We start from the raw sequence: 22986 nt of genomic DNA on the forward strand, positions 1-22986 counted from the left end.
GGGCAATTAATGTAATACTATATGTTTGCTCTAAATAAATTAAAATAAGTCCAAATAACCCCATGGTCATAATGTGTCTTTTGTTAAAGTCGCTGTTCACATTGTTTAACTTTTGTCAAATAATGCTTTTTAAGTGACATTATTTGGAAGCGACTTTGAACCCCATTTCACTGACCTTTCAGTAGGTGATCTGCCTTCAACTTGATCTGACAAATACATATCTGACATAGACGCGATCTAACATAGACGCGATCTAACATAGACTTGATCTAACATAGATCTAACTTGATCTTACATGGGAGGAAAACCCGAACTCATGCAAGTCTTAGACGCTAACCACTTTGGGGGAAATCCAGGAGTACGGATATCTTGCTGACAAACCAAGAAACATAATCGGTTCGGCTCGGGATTCGAACCCACTATCGTAGGTTCCTGGCGTGTCAACATTAGACGACTTGGCAACCCGTGTCTCCGTTACTTAATGACTGACGTATGATTTACTTATGACCAAAAGATAATATCCCTTGGTGTGGTTCGGTGAAACACAGTTTTATGAGATCGTTTAATTACTTGCTAAAGCGCTATTTGTTACAACTGGCCTTACAGCTAAACCCTACATGTAAATGTATTATGTGATGCTACATACTAATGTATTGTTGTGAACACTGTACCAGCTTGTGGGCTATATAAATCATCACTTCAATTCAGCCGTCGCGTGACAGTATTTGCACGTTTATTGGTTAGACATAATAACTCTCGTCACATTTTTCACTAAGTAAGTGAGTATTGTTTTACGCCGCTTTCAGCAATATTCCAGCAATATCACGGCGGAGGACACAAAAAAATGGGCTTTACACATTGTACCCATGTGGGGAAAAGAACCCGGGTCTTTGGCGTGACGAGCGAACACTTTAACCACTAGGCTACCCACCGCCGACTTTCACTAAGCGTTTAGTCCACAGTGTAACGACCGACGTGAATAATGTCTGTCAGTTTCACGTACTTTTTTGCAGCCTTTCTTCTGTTGTCACAAGGGAAGTCGATGAAGCGTGTTGACATGGCAACAACATCTTCCCGTGTCGTCAGCTTCACCGAGAAAAAGAAAAAAATGCTGCGGCCGGTGTCCTTGACTTTCAACGTCAGGAACAATATTGTTTTCTGGGCGGACAAAAGATCGAAAAGCATAAATATGTACTTTGTTTGAATATTCGTTGCGGAGTAAATTTGAAAGCCAAAGACTAACACAATGGCGTTATATCAATTTGTTGTTTAACGCCGTATCCAGCAATATTCCAGCTGTTTGACGGCGGTCGGTAAATAATCGAGTCTAGGCCAGACAATCCAGTGATGATATCATGATCATTGATCTACGCGACTTGGATTTTGACATGCACCAACCAGGCCAGTTCGCCTGACCACTCGATCCCGTTTGTCGCCACTTGGGACACGCACGGGTTTCTGACGCCAGAAGGCCATATGACATCATGTGTAATACCATATATAAAAGATGCATGTTTCTGTCGTACTATCAAACAGTAAACGTCCTAAAAGATCCGCTCTCATATACGATTATCTCCATGAAAATCGTTACAAATTGCCAGATAAACGAATAATCGAGTCTGAGGTGTGTAATGGGGTTGAACGTCGCGTCCAAGATTATTGCACTTATATAGCGACGTGCATGCACGTGTGTGTGTGTGTGGCTGCTTGTACTAGACCGGACTGATGCCGATTTATAGTGCTAGCTCACTGAGATACCATGTCGCAGTTTAACATGAATACCGACTCAGACACAGTATACTGACTCCGAGCCGACCAGTCCTTGTTTTAGCCCCTTAATGCCGAGCGCCAGACAGGGCAACAACATAATCGAGTCTGAGGTTGAGTAATTGAAATCCACGTATGATTACATGAATTCCAGGGCAACAATAGAGGGGTTCCAGCTCCTTTCAGCACTTCGGATCTATCAGGATTACAACTCTTCCGTGGTTGGCATGGCTTACGACTGGGTGCACAACGCAATCTACTGGACCGACAGCAGACGGAAAGCCATCAGGGTCATGACCTTGGCCAGAGAGGACCGGAAATACATCACAACTGTCTTAGACGCCATGGGTAAACCACGAGCCATAGCACTGGACATACAGGACAGGTAGGGTTCAATAAAACATATTTAAAGCCATTTTTCTCTAACCTTATTAACAATTGAATTTAGTTCTACATCCATCTGTCAAGTCAAAGTCAAAGATGTGTATTGTATCAAAGGCCATCGGCCCATATACAAGTTCAGATAAATACAGTGGGTGAGAATTTACAGATTGGGAGATACAACAAAAATTATATAAATATAACATTCATTTAACAATCGGTGATAATCATGAGGGCTTTCTAGGGTGAGGTAATTAAAATTATGAATTTCCACTCAACATGTTATTTCGTAGTTCCATCCCATGTTTTACAAATAAAGACAGTTTAAACATTACATCGGCATCATTCGATGACAAAATAGAAACAAAAGCTATTCTACTCGTCTTAGATAAGAAACATTCTGGTATATATTTAGTACGTAATTCTGCATAATAAGGACATTCAAAGGTAAAATGTATTTCGTCTTCTATTGCAGAGTTACAGAATGGACAAATTCTTTGTATTCTTTCAAGTGATATATTCCGTCCATAGTTAATCATAAGTTTTGACAAGCCAAGTCTGTATTTAATATATCCATTTCTTAGGTGACTATTTGTTAAAACTGATAGATATTTTTCTGGCTCTAATAGAGTCTTAAATGTTCTGTACAAATCATAACGTGAACTATTTTCCAAGTTGCATTGCCACCCTTGATAGAACATATTTATTGCTATTTTACGAAAATCATTTAGAAATAAATGTTGATCACCAACAGATTGGTTAAGCCATATATACCCATATCCATGTGAGAATAATAGTGTCCTAATATGCGATACCCATGTAACCTTACCGATACTATCTAAATGAAAGAGCATGTTATAAGCTTTTTTCGGAAGCCGATGTTCTGGCATACGGATGATATTAAACCAATATTTTAAACACTTTATTTGTGAATTAATGTAAAGTGGGTATCTTCCACATTATCCATATATCATATTATTTGGTATTGCTATTCCAACGCGAAGACACTTTTTACATGCCAGTAGGTGAATTCTTTCTAAACATTCATATCTTCGGTAACCCCACACTTCAGATCCATACAATAAAATTGGCTGTATTTGAGTATCAAATAATTTGAAAAATACTTTTGGAGTAATAACTCCAAGTTTATGTGAAACAGACATTATATTCAGTAAAGCTCGTTTCCCTCGCAGTGATAAGTCAGATACACATTTGTTCATATTTAGTGTTGAATTAAACATTATGCCGAGATACTTATAACCATTAACTACATTAATTTGTTGTCCATTTAAGTACCATCTTTCCCTATATTTTAAAGGACCCCCTTTTCTGAATACTATAATTTCTGTCTTATCTAAATTTACAGATAAATTCTATTCCTTAGTATATTTATCTAATACATTCAACTGATTCTGTAGACCAATAACAGTGTCAGATAGTAAAATAACATCATCGGCAAAAAGGAGCATAAGAAGTTCAAGGATGTCAGGATACATCTGTATACCATGCTTGCCGTTACTTGAGATTTCATAATATAATTCGCTTATGAAAAACGAAAATAACAGAGGACTCAGTATACATCCCTGACGTAAACCAGATGATCTGAAATGTGTCACTTGCCCAGGTGAGACCACACGTTTTGACACTTGTGTTTCGGGTGTATGAATGTATCCATGTTTTAATTCGTCATTTAATCCTATCCACAAGCGCACGTCGTTACTCATTACCATTATCCTAAAGTAACGAATAAAGTAAAACGGCCACGTGAAATAGGCATGTGTACGATAGATGAACCCTCTCATACGTGTCGGTCGTCATACTTAAATTTTGTATCATGTAGCACTGTCGAATCCTGATCTAAAGTCAATGCATCGAGTGTTTGCACATTCCGTCTATCATGCCTAACTGGCATCAGTGAAGGAATGGCATTTCTTGTGATTTTCACCTCTGTTTTGCGTTCTGGACCAGTGGAGTCTGTTTTGTCGGGGGATCGAGACGGGCTGTTCCCTGGCGTTGGTGTTTTGTGTTATACCTCACTGCCATACCGTCCATAAACACGAGATGTGTAATTTGATGTCCTTTTGACATTTCAATGTATCTGCTTTTTTCAACTAAAAGCGAACATATGTTTTACGATAGAAATGATTTTGGTCAGGATAAATGCATGTATGTACACTCACCAGGAGCTACATACACCTCCCCTCAATGTAAGATCGTTTCTCTTGTAGACGTATAGGTCTATTTCATTGTGTGATACACATCTGTGAATATCTTGTTTTCAACGTGACGGTCCTCAATGTAAATATGCTACTCAAAAGAAGTTTAAGAGTACCCGATTCTTTTATATTTTATATTACTATAGTTAATATGTCAGTAATATGAAATAATCGGGTGTTCTTTAATTTCTTTTGAGTAGTATAGTATGACGATTTGCCATTTTACCTGCATTTCGCCGAGGTAAATAATTTAAAGTGAGTCACATTTTACTTCACTCTCAACATGTGACAACCGTTGAAATTATGAAGTAATTATTCATATCAGATACATATACTGGAGTGACCGAAAGAAACCAGCCATGATTGGGCGATGTGCCATGGATGGATCCAACCGCAGCACCATCATTGACTCTGATATAACCTGGCCTAATGGCCTAACTATAGGTAAGTAGCTATAGGCACTGCTAAGAATTATAGTCCCTTGCCAGTTGTAGCGGTATCATTGGTAACAGGCAAATATAGTCAGAAAAGCTGTATTGTCTATTGAAATCAGGCATCTCCTGATATGAGTCAAAAGATCAGGAGGTACCAAACCTAAGGCACCGAGAGCAATGAGGTGTCTGACAACTTCATATTTGGGATGTAGGCCTGGCCCGCATGTTGCCGTATTTTCGCTGAATTTTGTTAATCACAATGATGTAAATATTTATTGGTATGAGTTGATTCCCAAACTGAAACACTACGTGTAAGCTAGAAATCGGTATGTACAGAAGTAAATTGTGAAGTCAGTAAATAAGTGTGAGCTTAATTATTGTCCATGGATCATATATATTATCTATCCATCCATCCATCCATCCATCCACACACATACACGTGCACACACACACAAACACATACACACACATATAGGGTTGATGCATGCCATCGTATCCCAATTGTGTGGATCGATGCTGATTATGTCAATCACTGGATTGTTTGGTCCAGACTCGACTATTTACAGACCGCCGTCATGAAGCTTAAATTGTGCTGAATGCGACGTTAAACAACAAACAAACGCACGCACACACACACACACACAAACACACACACACACACACACACACACACACACACACACACACACACACACACACACACACACACACACACACACACACACACACGGATTGGAATTGGCTGGTGCTCCAGATTTTCCATGACGCCCTGTACATGTTCAGAGTCGTACCTTGGGTGCAATTTGGAGTCAAGTCTGCAGGCACGGCGAAGACGATAATATATTGTATTATCTATTTAGTACATTTAATGTTAACATTTTCATTTTAAACCACATTATTTTATTTTTAATTATAATATTTGTTGAGTAACTGTCATGTATTTCAGATTTTCCTCACCATGATGTATTTGAAATAAGCACTCAATATAATATCTCATGTGACAGGGACACCCTCCCTAGCTTTATGTCACACTATACCTTTCATTAACTCATTATTGTTTATGGTGTAGTAACTACCTGGATTAGACCCAGATGAGTTGGGTTTAACGCCGTTTTTGACAGTATTCCAGTTATATCACACCGTGTCAGCTTAATGTGGGAGGAAAGCCCTGGTATGGTGCTGACAAACCTAGAATCAATCGGGGCGAACCGGGATTCGAACCCACAATCATAGGTTTCTGGTGTGCCCAAGGGACACAACTCTGCACAGCGAATCGCGGCGCCTTAGACGACTGGGCCACCCGTGCCCCCTTGTGGAATCAGAACTATTACAACACGACATATATTATGTACAGACTATGCTGAGCGTCGCTTGTTCTGGACGGACGCTAAACGAGACACAGTGAGCACCAACGACATGGGTGGTGGTAACCGCAAAGTGGTCATCAGAATGTCCGGTCCTCCAGATGAACTTATGTTTGGCATAACGATCTTTCAGGTGAGATTTGACATATAGCACTGCGCTAATACGATGTTTGAGTAAAGCAATAAGCAGCCACTCGGTCACCCACGTTGAACCTGATTGACCATGGTATATAACAACGAGGTATATAACTACATGGTATTGAAGAACGTGGAGTACAACGACATGGTATTTAGCAACATTGTATATAACAACATGGTATCTATCAACATGGTACATGACAACCTGGTATATAGAAACTTGGTATATAACACCGTGTACAGAACAACATGGTATTTAGCAACATTGTATATAACAACATGGTATCTATCAACATGGTACATGACAACCTGGTATATAGAAACTTGGTATATAACACCGTGTACACAACAACATGGCATTAAGCATGTTGGTATATAAAAACGTGGCATATAGCAACAAGGTATATAACAACATGATATAAAACAAACATATATTTAGCAACCTGGCATATAACAACGTGGAATATAACATGATATATAACAAACTTATATTCAGCAACATGGTATATAACATGATATATAACAGTGTGGTATAGAACAAATGGTATATATCAACGTGGCACATAGCAACTTGGTACATAACAACATGATATAAAACAAACTTGTATTTAGCAACACGGTATATAAAATGGTATATAACAGCGTGAAATATTACAACATGACATATAAAAAACTTATATTTTACAACATGGTATATAACATGATATAAAACAACGTGATATAGAACAATATGGTGTATAACAACTTGGTTTATAACAACATGGTATATAACAGTATGGCAAATAGCATGGTATAGATAGGACCAATATACTTAACTAATTTAGTACAAAATAAATGAAACAATTTGATGATGAGACATATTAACAGAGGCTTTCTGTAGAAAGTTATCCGCCTTGAAACATGTTAGTTTTGTTGCGCAGACAGAGTTTTTTATTTGTAGACCACAAAGTATTTATATATCAGCTGTAGCTCTGAATGTCCCATGGGTAATTAAGTAACAACACAGAAGAAGGTTAATATCCAATGTAGATAGGTCCACATGTGCCCCTGGGTGTCGTTGATATAGAGAAATCTCACCCGAGTGTCTTTTGATATCAATTGTATCAACACGAGTCGATAAACCTTTCAAACTCTGAATCTTGCGAAAAGACACAAGGGTGAGATTCTGCTTATCAGTCAAAATCATTGTTCCATCTTTCTCAGTTATCAGTTTGCAAACTGTAATAACGAGTGTCTCATTTGTAGTAAATGCAGTTAACCAGCTTTAGCGTCATAGGGATTTGTGATGTCATTTGATTGTGACGTCATGGTTACGATGAAGTCACAATGGTCTGCAAAACACTGTGATGCAATGTCATTGACGCATACCTCTCAGGCTCTCACCCGAGCAATAGTTACTATGGAAACCAGTTATGGATGATAAATAGAGAATCTCACCCGGCAAACCTTGTGAAATTTAAACTGTTATTGGCTCGTATTGATATATTTGATGTAAAACAACACTCGACTGAAATTGTATTTATCATTCAACATCGTTCTGCCACCTTTTAACTTTGTAAACAATATTAACCAGTGTCTTGAGTGTAAAAAATACGCTAACCAGCTTCAGTAGCAGAGAGATTAATGATGTCATTTGATTGTGACATCAACGTAACCGGTGTCGTCTCAATGCTCTGCAAAGAATTGTGATGCAATTGTATTGCAGGGATATATTCCAGGCCACATCGCTTGATCTCAGCCACGCGGTATGTCCTGTGGAGGCCAGTTTATGATGATAAAGTACTATGGGTGACACAAACGTCGCTGGCCCGTGAAGATCCGGGATAGAATAGGTCTTCAGCAACCCATGTTTGCCGCCGTAAAAAGGTGACTATGCTTGTCGTAGGAGGCGATTAACGGGATCGGGTTGTCAGGCTCGCTGACTTGGTTGATGCATGTCATCGTATCCTAATTGCGTGGATCGATGCTCATGATGTCAATCACTTTCAACAAACAAACAAACACAAACGTCGCTACTCCTTCCAGGACTCCCTCTACTGGAGCGACTGGAGATCATCAACTCTTAGAAAGGTCAACAAGAGGTCTGGGAAGGACTTTGAAGTCATCAACACTGGGAAGGGAATGCCTTTTGATGTCAAAGTGATTCACCCTGACCGACAACCAGAAGGTGATAAATTTTGGCAATGTGTGTCCAAAATATTCCCATGACTGAGTACTGCTTGGTTTAAATATTAAAGCCAGATTACTTACCTATCCGAAGCAATGTGTTTGTAAGCGAGACTAAAGTGTAAGTATTTAATGTATGAACTTCACGGATAGTACCATGCAGCCTGTAGTCAGACGATACCTTTTGGTTTACAGCATCGAATGCATGTGGTGACGACAATGGCGGATGCTCACACCTGTGTCTACCTTCACCTCATCTGACGTCACAGTCGCCAAGTTTCTTGTGTAAATGCCCGGATGATAGACTTTACCAGTTGTCGTCAGATGGCAAGACATGCATTGGCGATGGTATGTTAGGAATATTTAATATATTCAACAATATATATTCCTATCTATCATTGTCCATCGGGACGCTATATGAAACAAGTTCCGATGATTTAGTGAGTGAGTGAGTGAGTGAGTACGCTGCCTTTAGCAATATTCCAGCAATATCACTGCGGGGGACACCAGAAATGGGCTTCACACACTGGACCCATGTCGGGAATCGAACCCGGGTATTCGGCGTGACGAGCGAACGCTTTAACCACTATGCTACCCGACCGCCCCTTCCGATAATTTAGATTCTGATGGATGATTATGTAAGAAACAGTGTCACAGAAGAAACTATCGTGTTCATGTTGTATCGAGGAGACCTATGATTATCTTAGTGTATTCTTACAATGTTATCACTATGGTCGACGCCTGGTAAATACTACATATACCAATCTACATGTACATTGTTTGCTTGATAAAATAAGTTGTTTGTAATGTAAGAATAGACCTAGGTGGCACCAAACAGGCATTGTCTCATTGCCACTTTAGCATCGTAGTCTATGAGACTTAATGTTGTTCTCACTTGGAATCCACTTCTCCATTTGTTTCATTTCAGATTTCTAATAAGCCGATACTGGGTGAACCTAACGTGATGGCGAACCATGATGTCTTCAAAAACCATCATTTTATCAACCAATATCGAGGTCTTCGTGTAAAAAAATAAACTTTGCCAACAATATGGTGCACAACATCTTCATAACATTTCTCGACGCAGTTACCTTAGCTTTGAATATGCTATGAATAAATTATGATAGACAGGGAATGACACACTCACTCATCATTTTTAAGTTTACAATAAAAATAATTATGAAATTTATAGCATCGTGATATACATAATAGAAAGAATCTGTAACATATTTGCGAAATATTCAAATCTCAATTAACATGATTCTTAGGTTCACAATACATCGACGCCACGTCATAGCATCACGATTCCAGGCAATGAACCATGCCGATCCACCAGATCTTGCCAGCAATATAGTGTCCGGGACCTGGTCTAACATCTGTACCCATGGCATTTAAGTTTATGTGTTCATGAAACAATTTTGATCATTTGTATTTGAGTGAGTGACACGTTTTAAACATTAAAAATAGCAAAAGTCTTACATGTAATTAAAAAATTGATTAATATTTTCATGATATTGTGGAAGTTAGTCTAACTGAACGTGTCCTTCATTCATTACAAACTTCACATTTCTGCCTTTTGCTTCAAAGCCAATATAGACGATTTAGAAGGTATCTGACAGTTCAAATGAATAAGTGAGAACAGTTGATATATTATATAATGGTGGTGTGACCTAAACTGCCGGACAAAAGAAATTCAAGAAGACTTGAAAATTGGATTTGACAAAACAATTACAAACGTTATCAAAACGTAATTGGCCTGGAAACAGTTGCTGAAACATTGCAAACTTAAGGTCCAAACACACCATCGAATAACCATTTAAACATGGGTGTATACTTTCTCTTGTCCGGCAGTTTACTTCATTGAGGCAGTCACAGGTGTACACTGGCTTAGGCCTGGGGACTGCATCAGTTTTCAGCGTAGCTGTTGCTTCTGTATTCCGATAGATGTATGATATAACCTTCTTTCATTCTTTTGTGACACCTTTCCATTCGTCACTGAAGAATCATCATGGCTGTTTTATCACCCAATTGAATCAACGTGTAATTTTAATGAAGGAGGAAATCGCCAAATGATGCTGGTCTGAGACATTTACAGCTTGGTGCTGACGAACCAATTCGAACCCAAGATAATTGGATCATGGCAAGTGAAAGTGTTTAATTAGCCAAATTTCGCGACGACTGTGCCATCCGTGCGCCATCTTACTTCATGTATTTCTTGTATTCCACACTTCACATAATGCGGCATTGACCTACTTCCTCGCTACCCAATCGTTTTCCAAAACCAAATTTAATTGATCAAAATGTCAAAATTCTGGATCTCCATTTCAAAGTTTGATTCCTCATTTGGTAGAGCTGTTCGGGAGGTAACTGTCATTGGTATTTGCAAGAATCCATGACGGTGTGACGTGTGGATTCGCAATGTGCATGAATGGTGCAATGAATGATAACGTGTTTACTAGACTCATTATCATATGTTCATTATGCCTATCGATACTAACGATAGTCTGATGGCAAGACTATGGCAAGTCTTGATTTGTTTTAATTTATTGTCCTAGAGTGGGTGCATGTAAGGCTAGGTACAGCTGGTGTATAGTGTGATCAATCGTCACAGTCAGAATATCAAAGGGGACATAAATGTAGTGCCAAGGGGTCAGTTCAGCCTAAAAAGGGAGCAAAGAGTATGGATTTCCTGGTCAGATTAGACACGATTCTTAACTGATTGTCCAGGTTGCCTTGAGGAAGCTGAACACGGAGTACACAATATACAGAACATTGCCCAAAGTGGTTGATCGTGACCGAACTGAATCAAATATACTGGAGAATCTTAATGACACAGAATATCAATACAGAGAAACACTACTTTACGTTGTTAATTATACACTCCCCACAACGTCAATACCCACGATATTTGAAAAGTTAAGTAGTCCGGAATGGGTTTAACAGGAAATCGAACTCGGCCCTTCGGTATCTTAAGCGAACGCTTTAACCACATAGGCTACTCAGCTCCTGCGGCATGTGCTATTCCAGCGTCCACAATAGCGGATCAGCCACATTTGAAGATTAAGTTGATAAATGCGATTGTGTGCATGACTTGCATGCACAATAAAACCAACTGTTACAGAAAAGGAAACAATAAAAGAAAGGAAGAATGAGACCTTTTTCAAAATGAGTGAGTGAGTGAGTGAGTGAGTGAGTGGATACGTCGCTTTAAACAGTATGTCATTTATATCACGGCGTGTCAGCTTGATGTTGGAGAGAAGTTCGAACTAATGCAGGTCTTAAATGTTTACCCGGAAACAATTACCTGGGGATTAAACATACGGGGGGTGACAAGTTCTCTGTGAAAACGAGATTTTATATATTTCTTTAGTAAACAGAGCAGACTTCCTTGTTAACAGAAAAGTAAACTACTACATATATACCAACGGAAAAAATAGAGGAACGGCTACTTTCGAAGCAAGCGTATCATGATATGTGGTATATATCCACATAAACCGGCAGTATACTGATCACAATACTAACATTGCACTCGGCGACTCTGATTTACTGAACACATTAGTAAAAACCAAACACCTCTTTGCACATCGTTATATAACCAATGAATGAGTTTCACGCCATGTCAGCTTGTGGGAGACAGCCAAACATTCTTCAGGCCTTAGATGTTCTTACATTGTTGAAACCCATGAGCACGGTCACACCAAGAACCATTATCAGGGCGGATGTGGTTTTCGAGTGATTGAATTAAAATTTAACGTCGCATCGGCATTATTTCAGCAAAATTGCGACATGTGGGATTCGGACCATCCCCTTGACGACTGGGCCGACGCTGACACTCCCTGAGATTACGATAATGATTTCAAAGCGGCGACTATACTCTTTTACTCTCTAAGACTCGTGCAGAAAGGAACACAGGTTCATGTATAGAACGAGGAACCACTCTAGGACATGCGTGACAAGATATTTTTTACAAATCAATGTTACTGTCACAACCAGGAATAGAAAAGGTCCCTTGCTATCAATAGTTAGTAATAAGAGGGAAATAAATCCACTCATTATTTATCCGGAAATAATATAACCCAATTGCAATATCCATTCATTATTGACACATAGATCATCCCAATATATAATACGTTGAGGAGGTTTTCAACTAGCTTGTTCAGTGGTTTGTGTGTGAGCACATAATATTACGGCGTTCATGAAAAACCTCTCACCTCAGTTTGTGTGGAAGAACGGTAATACAGCGCGCATGGGGCTATACTGGATACATCCATATTTCGTCTCTAGCGTCTTGATACTACTGTCCACAAGCTTGTCACTGTGCGTTGCTGACGATGGTAAGAATAGTTTTAATATACATATATATTCTGCTGTTTATTCTTATGTATCAATGTACGATGACAGTGTAGTTGGCAGTCAGTTGTATTTAAGTAACTAAAAGAAACAAAACCCCAACCATATTCATAAGACATCTCTCCTAAAGGCAGAGTCAATTGTTCGATATCATGAGCGTCTTATACAGGGAGAGGAAAGTAATCGAGTCTGGACGTGTAATAAGAGATGTGTAATAAGAGATGTGTAATAAGAGATGTGCAATAAGGGATGTGTAATAAGAGATGTGTAAAAAGGGATGTGTAATAAGAGATGTGTAATAAGGGATGTGTAATGAGAGACGTGTAATAAGAGATGTGTAATAAGAGATGTGCAATAAGGGATGTGTTATAAGAGATGTGTTATGAGAAATGTGTTAACAGGAGATGTGTAATAAGGGATGTGTAATAAGGAACGTGTAATAAGAGATGTGTTTTAGGGGGGTGTAATAAGAGATGTGCAATAAGGGATGTGTAATAAGATATGTGTAATAAGGAATGTGTAATAAGACATGCGAAATACGAGATGTGCAATAAAGAACGTGTAATAAGAGATGTGTATAAGGTATGTGTAATAAGAGATGTGTTATGAGAAATGTGTTAATAGGAGATGTGTAATAAGAGATGTGTAATAAGGAACGTGTAATAAGAGATGTGTTTTAGTGATGTGTAATAAGAGATGTGCAATACGAGATGTGTAATAAGAGATGTGTAACAAGAAATGTGTTAATAGGAGATGTGTAATAAGGGATGTGTTATAAGATATCTGTAATAAGATATGTGTAATAAGATATATGTAATAAGAGATGTGTAATACGAGATGTGTAATACGATATCTGTAATAAGATATCTGTAATAAGAGATGTGTAATAAGGAATGTGTAATAAGAGATCTGTAATAAGGGATGCGTAATAAGAGATGTGTAATAAGAGATGTGTAATAAGAGATGTGTAATAAGAGATGTGTAATAAGAGGTGTGCCAATAAGAGATGTGTAATAAGAGATGTGTAATACGAGATGTTTAATAAGAGATATGTAATAAGAGTTGTGTAATAAGGGATGTGTAATAAGGGATGTGTAATAAGAGATGTGTAATAAGAGATGTGTAATAAGAGATATGTAATAAGAGTTGTGTAATAAGGGATGTGTAATAAGAGATGTGTAATAAGAGATGTGTAATAAGAGATGTGTAATAAGAGGTGTGCCAATAAGAGATGTGTAATAAGAGATGTGTAATAAGAGATGTGTAATAAGAGATGTGTAATAAGAGGTGTGTTAATAAGAGATGTGTAATAAGAGATGTGTAATAAGAGGTGTGTTAATAAGAGATGTGTAATAAGCGGTGTATAATAAGAGAAGTGTTGATACGAGATGTGAAATGAGGAATGTGAAATAAGAATTGTGTTAATAAGAGACGTATAATAAGAGATGTGTAATAAGAGATGTGTAATAAGAGATGTGTAATAAGAGATGTGTTATTGTGGCAGGTAAAGTCAAGGTAACGTTGTGGCAGGTGTAGAATAGGTAGCGTTGTGGCAGGTAAAGGTAGCGTTTTGGCAGGTAAAGTCAAGGTAACGTTGTGGCAGGTATAGAATAGGTAGCGTTGTGGCAGATAAAGGTTGCGTTGTGGCATGTAAAGTAAAGATAGCGTTTTGGAAGGTAAAGTCAAGGTAACGTTGTGGCAGGTGTAGAATAGGTAGCGTTGTGGCAAGTAAAGGTAGCGTTGTGGCAGGTAAAGTCAAGGTAACTTTTGTGGCAGGTGTAGAATAGGTAGCGTTGTGGCAGGTAATGGTAGTGTTTTGGCAGGTAAAGTCAAGGTAACGTTGTGGCGGGTATAGTAAAGATTAAACTGTGACAAGCAAAGTAAAGGCAAAGTTGCAACAGATATAATGAAGGTAAAGTAATGTAATGTACCAATACAGAAAACGTGATACAGCACGGAAACGCGGTCTATCAACAAACCAATCTCTTCAATATCATCGTGATGTATTTGGTTGTCACATATTGTTAGCGCGATGAGGAAGCAAACTGTTCAAATATTTAAGCACACACACAGACCTTCAATATACTGATTTTAAACGTTTGATATATATTTGTTGAGCTCACATTCGTGTGTAAACAGTGACACCCTGTGCATAACATTTACCCAACGCAGTAACCACAAGGCTCGACATGGCAGCCCTTAGGCATGGGATGCCGTGTATACATTCAAACGCATGTGTGATAAGTGTACCTCTAATATTAATATCCAGCTTGTTACTGTGTGTGATTGTGGAAGGAACAGGTATGTAGTTTTCATTTTTGTTCACTATTAGGAAAACACGGCCGAGTTTTTTGTATAAGATTTACAACCCGAATCAGGATGTTTATGAGTTTTACAACCCGAATCAGGATTTTTATAAGATTTACAACCCGAACCCGAGGGGTTTATTGTCACAAAACCCTGAAGAGACCCTGAAGAGAAGAGAAGCGATAAGCATAACAGAGGTGACGTTTAGTTCTTGCAATAACAGACTGTGTGAGTACGTTGTGGGAAATATGTTCATGTTTAAAATTCGTATCAGGCATTGTTTTAAACGTGCGTGAGGTATGTAAGTCTAATGTATTGAAAGATTGAAAACTAACTTCGGAAAATGTTCATTAGAAACCTATCAGTTATACCTCTTGCAGATGGGTCTGTGTATTTTTTTAAAATAACGGTACCAATTTGGTCACGTCCAAACTAAAAGAGTTGTTTTGGCTCAGTGTTTGAGATATAAACTGATTAATATGTAAAGAATTACGGGTAAAATAATTAGAAGGAGGCAGGTGTCCCTGTTGTCTAGTTCGTTGTAGTTCAATGACCCGGTGGGAGCAGAATATGCATTCGGATTGAGACTTGTGTTTTCCTTGTCCCTGACACGTTGTCATGCTCTCAGACGTTTTCTGTAATACTTTTGAAACTACCAATCACGGTTAAAACGTTGTAAGCTACCCGTGTTTACTAAAAGACGAATAACAGCGATCTGTTTATGATCACGGCCCTTCGTCAGAAATAACGAGATGAACACATTTCCAAATTTGGTGCATTAGTGACCAAACTATATTATAATTCCCAAATACAAGTATTTTGACTTGTTTCATAGGTCCACGTGTCTGTCCATGGGAACACTTGCCTCCGAATGTGCTTGTGAAGGGTGCTACCTGTAGGATATGATATGTAGATGATATAGGATATATATGATAGTTCGTCTTATGCATATAAAACGTCAATGTCTCGATAATCCACCGAAACATATTCCATGAAGCGTATAAAGTAAAACAGCGGTAAAAAATTCATTGATGACATCAGGTTTCGAGAAAAGAGTCAGCAAGTCCTGCCCTTAGGTTTGCACCCGCCCATCACACAATTTGCATGCTTGTCGCCTGTACTCCTGTATTGCGACGGTGCCTGTAAACACGAAGTGTTCCTAATGGATTTATCCTGTGATATTTGTAAAGCAACCTTTCAGATTTGGATCATCTTCCTAAATCCATCATACTTCTGTCGCGGTAAACACAAGTATTAGTCTATGTAAATACCAGTATTATAGCTATGAAAGAAGACGTAAGTATGAAAAGCCTGTACAATTGTGCCTGACATTACCTTTTTTCACGTTCCACACTATTTCAAATGTATGTGTTGTATATAGGCCATATAGTCTTCTTCTTCTTCTTCTTCGTCGTCGTCGTCGTCGTCTCCTCCTTCTTCTTGTTCTTCTATACATATTACTCCATCACATGATGGCATAGACAAAGTTAATGTGATTTAAGTATAAAATACAGCAGGTTTTCTTTATACACGTATTGTGTTTTTACTTAAACCATCGTGTTGCAGTGAAAATAGCAAGTGCTTGTCAGATCTTGATTCTGAGCCAGAACCGCAGTCTCCACTTGTCATGTGGTCCTGGCCAGTACATCTCTATACAGGACGTGGCAGCTGGAGCCCGGAACTACGACTGTAGGGTGGAGAGGAGCGTGGAGTGTAGCACCACCCCGGCCAACATCAGCCACCTGCCTCAAGTCACAGCATGTAATGGCAACAGCAGTTGTAACGTTTTACTGCACTTGATTGTCACATGTGGCGGCTCATTTCGTACGATCCATGCAGAGGAGATTCTATACAGATGTATTGAATGTAGGTATACATGGATACTGCTATTCTGTATTCCTAATGTATCAAACCGCCTACCCGGTGGAAGCTATTAAGGTCGTAGGTTCGATCCCTGATTGTGTCAAACCACAAGACATTTTGTTACAGTTTAATGTGTCTGAGTGGGGTATCAATATTAACCTGCGTCATGGTGCGCCAGTGGGTTAGCACAATAAAACCAGTTGTTTGGTTGGTTTGGTGTTTAACGCGGCTCTCAGAAATATTCCAGCTATATCACGGCGGTCTGTAAATAATCGAATCTGGACCAGACAATCCAGTGATTAATATCATGAGCATCGATCCACGCAATTGGGATAGATGACATGCATCAACCAAGTCAGCGAGCCTGACCACCCGATCCCGTTAGTCGCCTTTTACGACAAGCATAGTCACCGTTTACGGCAAGCATGGGTTGCTGAAGACCTATTCTACCCCGGAATCTTCACGGGTCATAAAACAAGTAGACATCCCAACTATCAACCAGTCACACAATCACCCAGTGTGGGAACCCCAGCCCAGTTTCTTTAGGCGTAGGCTTTACCCACTTGGCTACCATAGCACCCCTCCGCTGTTGTAGCAATGTATTGTATTGTAGCAATGTATTGTGTTCATGATTGTTATGTTGAATCTCCAGCACAGCACCAAGTTGCATGTACACCACGGTTAGCATCACCAAGATCTACAGTAAAGGGTAAGGCATTACAAATACCATGTCCCATGGGCCTAAACAGTTATATTAATAATCAATGGGGGTCGTCTAAGGTGCCGCAAGTCGCGGTGCAGAGTTGCGTCCCTTGGCCATGCCAGAAACCTATGATTGTGGGTTCGAATCCCGGTTCACAAAGATTATGGTTCTAGGTTTGTCAGCACAATTCCCGTGATCGTGGGTTTCACCAACTTCTGGAACCGACATAACTGAAATACTGTTTAAAGCGGCATTAAACTCAACACACTCACTAATAATTTATTACTTATACAGTACGATATCGACTAAAGTATTGTGAACAAAATTCTGAGTTTCTAACTTGAATATTGTTCAGAACGTCCTTTTCTTATGTTTACAATGCCCACATCCCTATGGTTGATTCGATACATCCAATCGAAGTTCGCGTTAAGCATGTGCTAAACTATGCGTTCTTTGCCCATCACGTTGTGACAGTATTATCCTTCTGCTGTCATTACCTACACATGGTATCCCACTCACGATGCAGCTGTTGTTACTTTTAATCCTCTACTGTTAATCCCCCACCTACTATCTATATTCTGTACAAAGTTCCTCTAAAAATCTTGCTTGACAACGGCTTAAGGATCCATACCGAAACTTCACCTTAACAGTATTGAAGAAGTTGTTTTCCAGTTTACTTGGTCTTGTGCTTACAAAATGAGATAAGTGTGATCAATTCTACAGGAAATATATAGCTCTTAATTGAAACTAACTAAATATTTATTTGATCCCGCCGGATACCTACAAGAGTGTGTTAGCAGGTCATTTCGTGTTACACTAAAGGTATGGTTTCTCTTGAACGGTACAAGTTTCGGAGTTTCACTGCGAATGATTGTTTTATGGCATATGCACTCGAGCATATTCTTGTTATGTGTGTTTGTTATTTGTTTAACGCCGCGCTCAGCAATATTCCAGCTATATGACAGCGGCCTGTAAATAATCGAGTCTGGACTAGACAAGCTAGTGATTGACATCATGAGCACCGATCCACGCAATTGGGATACGATGACATGCATCAACCAAGTCAGCAAGTCTGACCACCCGATCCCGTTAGTCGCCTCTTACGACAAGCCTCCTCGCCTTTTACGGCAAGCATGGTTTGCTGAAGAGCTGTTCTACCCCTGATCTTCTCGGGTCTCTTGCAACGAAGTGTTCGTGAAGATACCACACACATGTTTTGTAAAATACCCTTACTGTGTACCTGTTATAACCAATCTGTACGGGGCTGTACCTCAGCCTCTACCGATTGTGTAACGAATGTAGCCCTCCCTGTAGTAGCCTCTTGTGACAAATACTCGTGTAGATCAGGGTTCCTTACGGGTTTATACTGAAAGGGAGATACCATTTTTAATTTATTATTTAATTCATCATATGATACTTAAATCAGCTAAAAATAATGAAACAAACATGAAGTAATTGTTTGTTTGTGTCTTGTATAAATAAACAATATTCCAGTTATATGACATACAATGTGTCAGGCCGGGATATTGCTGGAATATTGCTGGAATATTTCTAAAAATGGCGTAAACTCATTCCCACTCACTCGCATACGTGTAACATACTGTTTTGTTGAAGGTAACATAGCCAGTGCTTGTCGGTGTCCCAATGAAGTCCAACACAATCCTCTACACCTCTATTGTGGTTCTTCATTGCACATATCCATAACCTCCGCGTCAGCCGGCGCCCCTACTGCAGACTGTGGAGTGGACAGGAGTGTGAGGTGTAGCAGCACCCCAGCCAACATCACAGACCTGCCTCAAGTCTCAGCATGTCACGGCCAGAACAGCTGCAACCTGAGTCTTAAGTTGACAGTTGCATGTAACAGTATAGACAAATGGCCCTTTGCAGTGGAAGTCACATACACGTGCAAACCGAGTAAGTTGGTTTGGTTTGTTGTTAACGCCGCACTCTGCACTATTCCAGCTATATGACGGCGGTCTGTAAATAATCGAGTCTGGACCAGACAATCCATTGATTGACATCATGAGCATCGATCAACGCAATTGGGGGTGAGTGAGTGAGTATGGTTTTACGCCGCTTTTAGCAATATTCAAGGAATATCACGGCGGGGGACACCAGAAATGGGCTTCACAAATTGAACCCATGTCGGGAATCGAACCCGGGTCTTCGGCGTGACGAGCGGGATACAATTGGATACAATTGGGATACGATGTCATGCATCAACCAAGTCAGCGAGCCTGACCACCCGATCCCGTTAGTCGCCTCTTACGACGAGCATAGTCGCCTTTTACGGCAAGCATGGGTTGCTGAAGAGCTATTCTATCCCAGCTCCCGAGTAAGTATACATAACTTGTATCATTATTGTAAAAAGTATCAATGGAAGTAAGTTGAGAAATATTATATAGACAATGTAATCATACATAATATAATGCGTGTGGAATCTCTCTTTCGGACAGCTGGCACAACGTTTTTTCCATATTTTCTAACATATTGACAATTAATCATACCAGTCAAATACCAAATGTCAGTTGTTTGGGGGACCGTCTCTTCCCTGGCGTTAATTGTGCATTCTCATATTGATACAACAGTTAGTTATAATTTAGTTTTGGGTGGAAAACAGGATCAACAACCTCGTTTTAATTTCATAGCGAAAGTAAAATGGTTACATGTCCTCGATTTCACATTTAAATGAAATTAAATTAACAGATATTGGAAGGGTGTTTGGATCCTTCAAGACCATTGCATCGTCTACTGGTACCAACGACAGTACCACCAAGAGGTCAACAATGGCTACTACAGGAAAAGAAGTGGTTACTACACAATCTACCACTGTGGGAATACAACCCTCTTCTGTTTCTACGACCAACTATATCTTACGTACAACTGGATCTACGACCAAAGATTCCTTATCTGCTGTTCGTCCAACTACTAAAGGTACCACGCCGGGTCTACGTTCAGAGCTACCGTTTGATCTACCGTAACGACTACAGGCACCACAGGGTCTAAACTGAAACACACCATATCTACATCCACATCTACTCAGGGTAGCATGAATATCACATGACAAAGATTCAACATAAAAACAAACATTAAAGCATTTGCTTCAAATTTAGTGTCGAAACTAATTATTTTGACCCCGCGTCCAAAAATATAAGTCTTTTTGTTACCAATTCTTTGCCAGTTTACTATCATGATGAGTCAAAATTGTTTGAACTGCAGATGTTTATTCTGAACCATCATAATTGATGCTGCCTTAGCTATACAGTAAAGTACGGTTATAACGAACTCAAAGGGACTACTAATTTTAGTTCGTTATAACCGTAGTTAGTTATAAGCATATATACAGCATAATACAGCTAATTATCGGGACCAAAAAAGTAGTTCGTTATATCCGTCAGTTCGTTATAAGCGTGTTCGTTATAACCGTAGTTTACTGTACAATGATGAATTTATTCATGTTACTTGCAATTGCAATCAAAGGTATTGTTATCCCACATTATCAGTCTTTCATTATCTTTAAGAAGTATCACTTGTGCTGTAATGAAGTACAGCGACAGTGTGTACGTATAAATGTTTAAAAATGGTGTAATACATTGTGTATTTGAATTAAAAGTTACAGTGAACGTGCCCAATTGAATGTATTTCCATGCATGATAAGAGCTGTATGGGTCACGGCTGAGACTTGAATAAGGATTGATCAAGTTGATAGCGTCCAGCGTGCCTTCAAGAAGTGTTTTCTGCTTCCAGAAGACAACAACGATACCCTGACCATCGCAACAATTGCCAATCTGTGTGTGCTGACTACCATCGTGTGCATCATTTTGTTCCTGTAAGTTATCAAGTGTTTAAAGCACGTCATCATGTTTGAATCGAACAATCAGTTTTGAAGTCAGAATAATACTTAGAAATTTTTTATTTTTTATTATAGGCATTTAGAAAACACTCTTAGCGTTAAGAACAATTGCGGTTCATTTCGGGTGGACTGAGACCCGAACTTTGACAACATGCTTTCACGAGGGGCATCCAATCCGTATTCGTATACAATTCTTTCACTCTTATTCGTATTTCTAGAAATATGTTGAAACATATGGGTTTTACGATTACAAGTGGAGATATTTGCTCAAACAAACTATTCGCAAGGCAAAGCCTTCTTTCAAGTCGAGCGGGGACGGGTGGCCCAGTCGTCAAAGGCGCCGCGAATCGCTGTGCAGAGTTGCGTCCATTGGGCATGCCAGAAACCTATGATTGTGGGTTCGAATCCCGGTTCGCTCCGATTGTGTTTCTATGTTTGTCAGCACCATACCCGTGCTCGTGGGTTTCACCCAAGCGGCAAACGTCTGTGACCTGCACCACTTCGGGCTTTCCTCCCACATTAAGCTGTTAAAAGCGGCGTTAAACCCAACTCACTCACTTTCACGTCGTCTTTGATTATTTGCGACAATGCTTGACATGACTTCCCGTTGCTAAGGGCTGCTCCGCAAACAATCGAAACAACGGAAGGATTCACACTAAGAAACAGTTATGGTGCTCAGCTAATTCAAACTTACTGAATGATAATAAGCCCCGTGGTTCATATTTAATATATTTGATACGCTACTTCACTGAAATAGTATATTTGTCATTGAATTTATTTCATAGAAATGATTTTTGCACATTTCAGTAAACTGGTGAAGCCCAAAATGAGCAGATCATCTCCAAGCCAGAATCCCTACAGTTCGAGTCATGTTGAACACACTGGTGAAGCTGAATTCGATCACTACAACTATCTATCAGCAATACCCAGCAATACGCACAGCAACGTAAACTCTCTTGGACATTCTGAAAGTCAAGAGTATGCATCAGTAGACACGTTCGGGAACCTAGAAGATGACCCGCCTAGAGACGTCTCTTAACTAAGATTGTTCCATTGAAAAGCTTTTAAACTATACAAATATCACCAGTCACCTGCACATGCCTTACACTTATCATCATTTTTTTAGATATAAATATGTGCTTAACATTGACTTTATTAAGTAGATTACAATCTATATAAAGGTTAGTTGGAAGTTGACCTTCACTTCACTTCAATGACCCGGGGTCGATTCCCTACATGGGAACAGTGTGTGAAGCCCATTTCAGGAAACTGGAAACTGGAATAATAATAGTAAAAGCGGCGTAAAAGCATTAATCACTTATTCACTCATTCAGCACACATGGATTTGTAACATATTCTTACAAACACTAAATAATAAATTAACAGTTAATAATAATCTTCAGTTTTGCTTTTGACAACAAGCAGGTAATACTACAGGTTGAAT

The 22986-nt window shown here is 39.3% G+C and overlaps 1 protein-coding gene across 1 annotated transcript; it reads left to right on the forward strand.

The window, feature by feature from the left end:
* The first annotated feature begins 20163 nt into the window (after positions 1-20163).
* On the forward strand, positions 20164-22638 carry LOC125372888. Its single transcript, XM_048383590.1, has 3 exons — positions 20164-20623; positions 21437-21518; positions 22350-22638. The coding sequence occupies exons 1-3, from the start codon at positions 20356-20358 to the stop codon at positions 22579-22581; spliced, it is 582 nt and encodes a 193-aa protein (XP_048239547.1). The 5' UTR covers positions 20164-20355; the 3' UTR covers positions 22582-22638.
* The last annotated feature ends 348 nt before the right edge of the window (positions 22639-22986 follow it).

This window comes from Haliotis rufescens, unplaced genomic scaffold (genome assembly GCF_023055435.1).
Source record: "Haliotis rufescens isolate VD_foot unplaced genomic scaffold, xgHalRufe1.0.p SCAF_5, whole genome shotgun sequence".
Taxonomy (NCBI): Eukaryota; Metazoa; Mollusca; class Gastropoda; order Lepetellida; family Haliotidae; genus Haliotis; species Haliotis rufescens.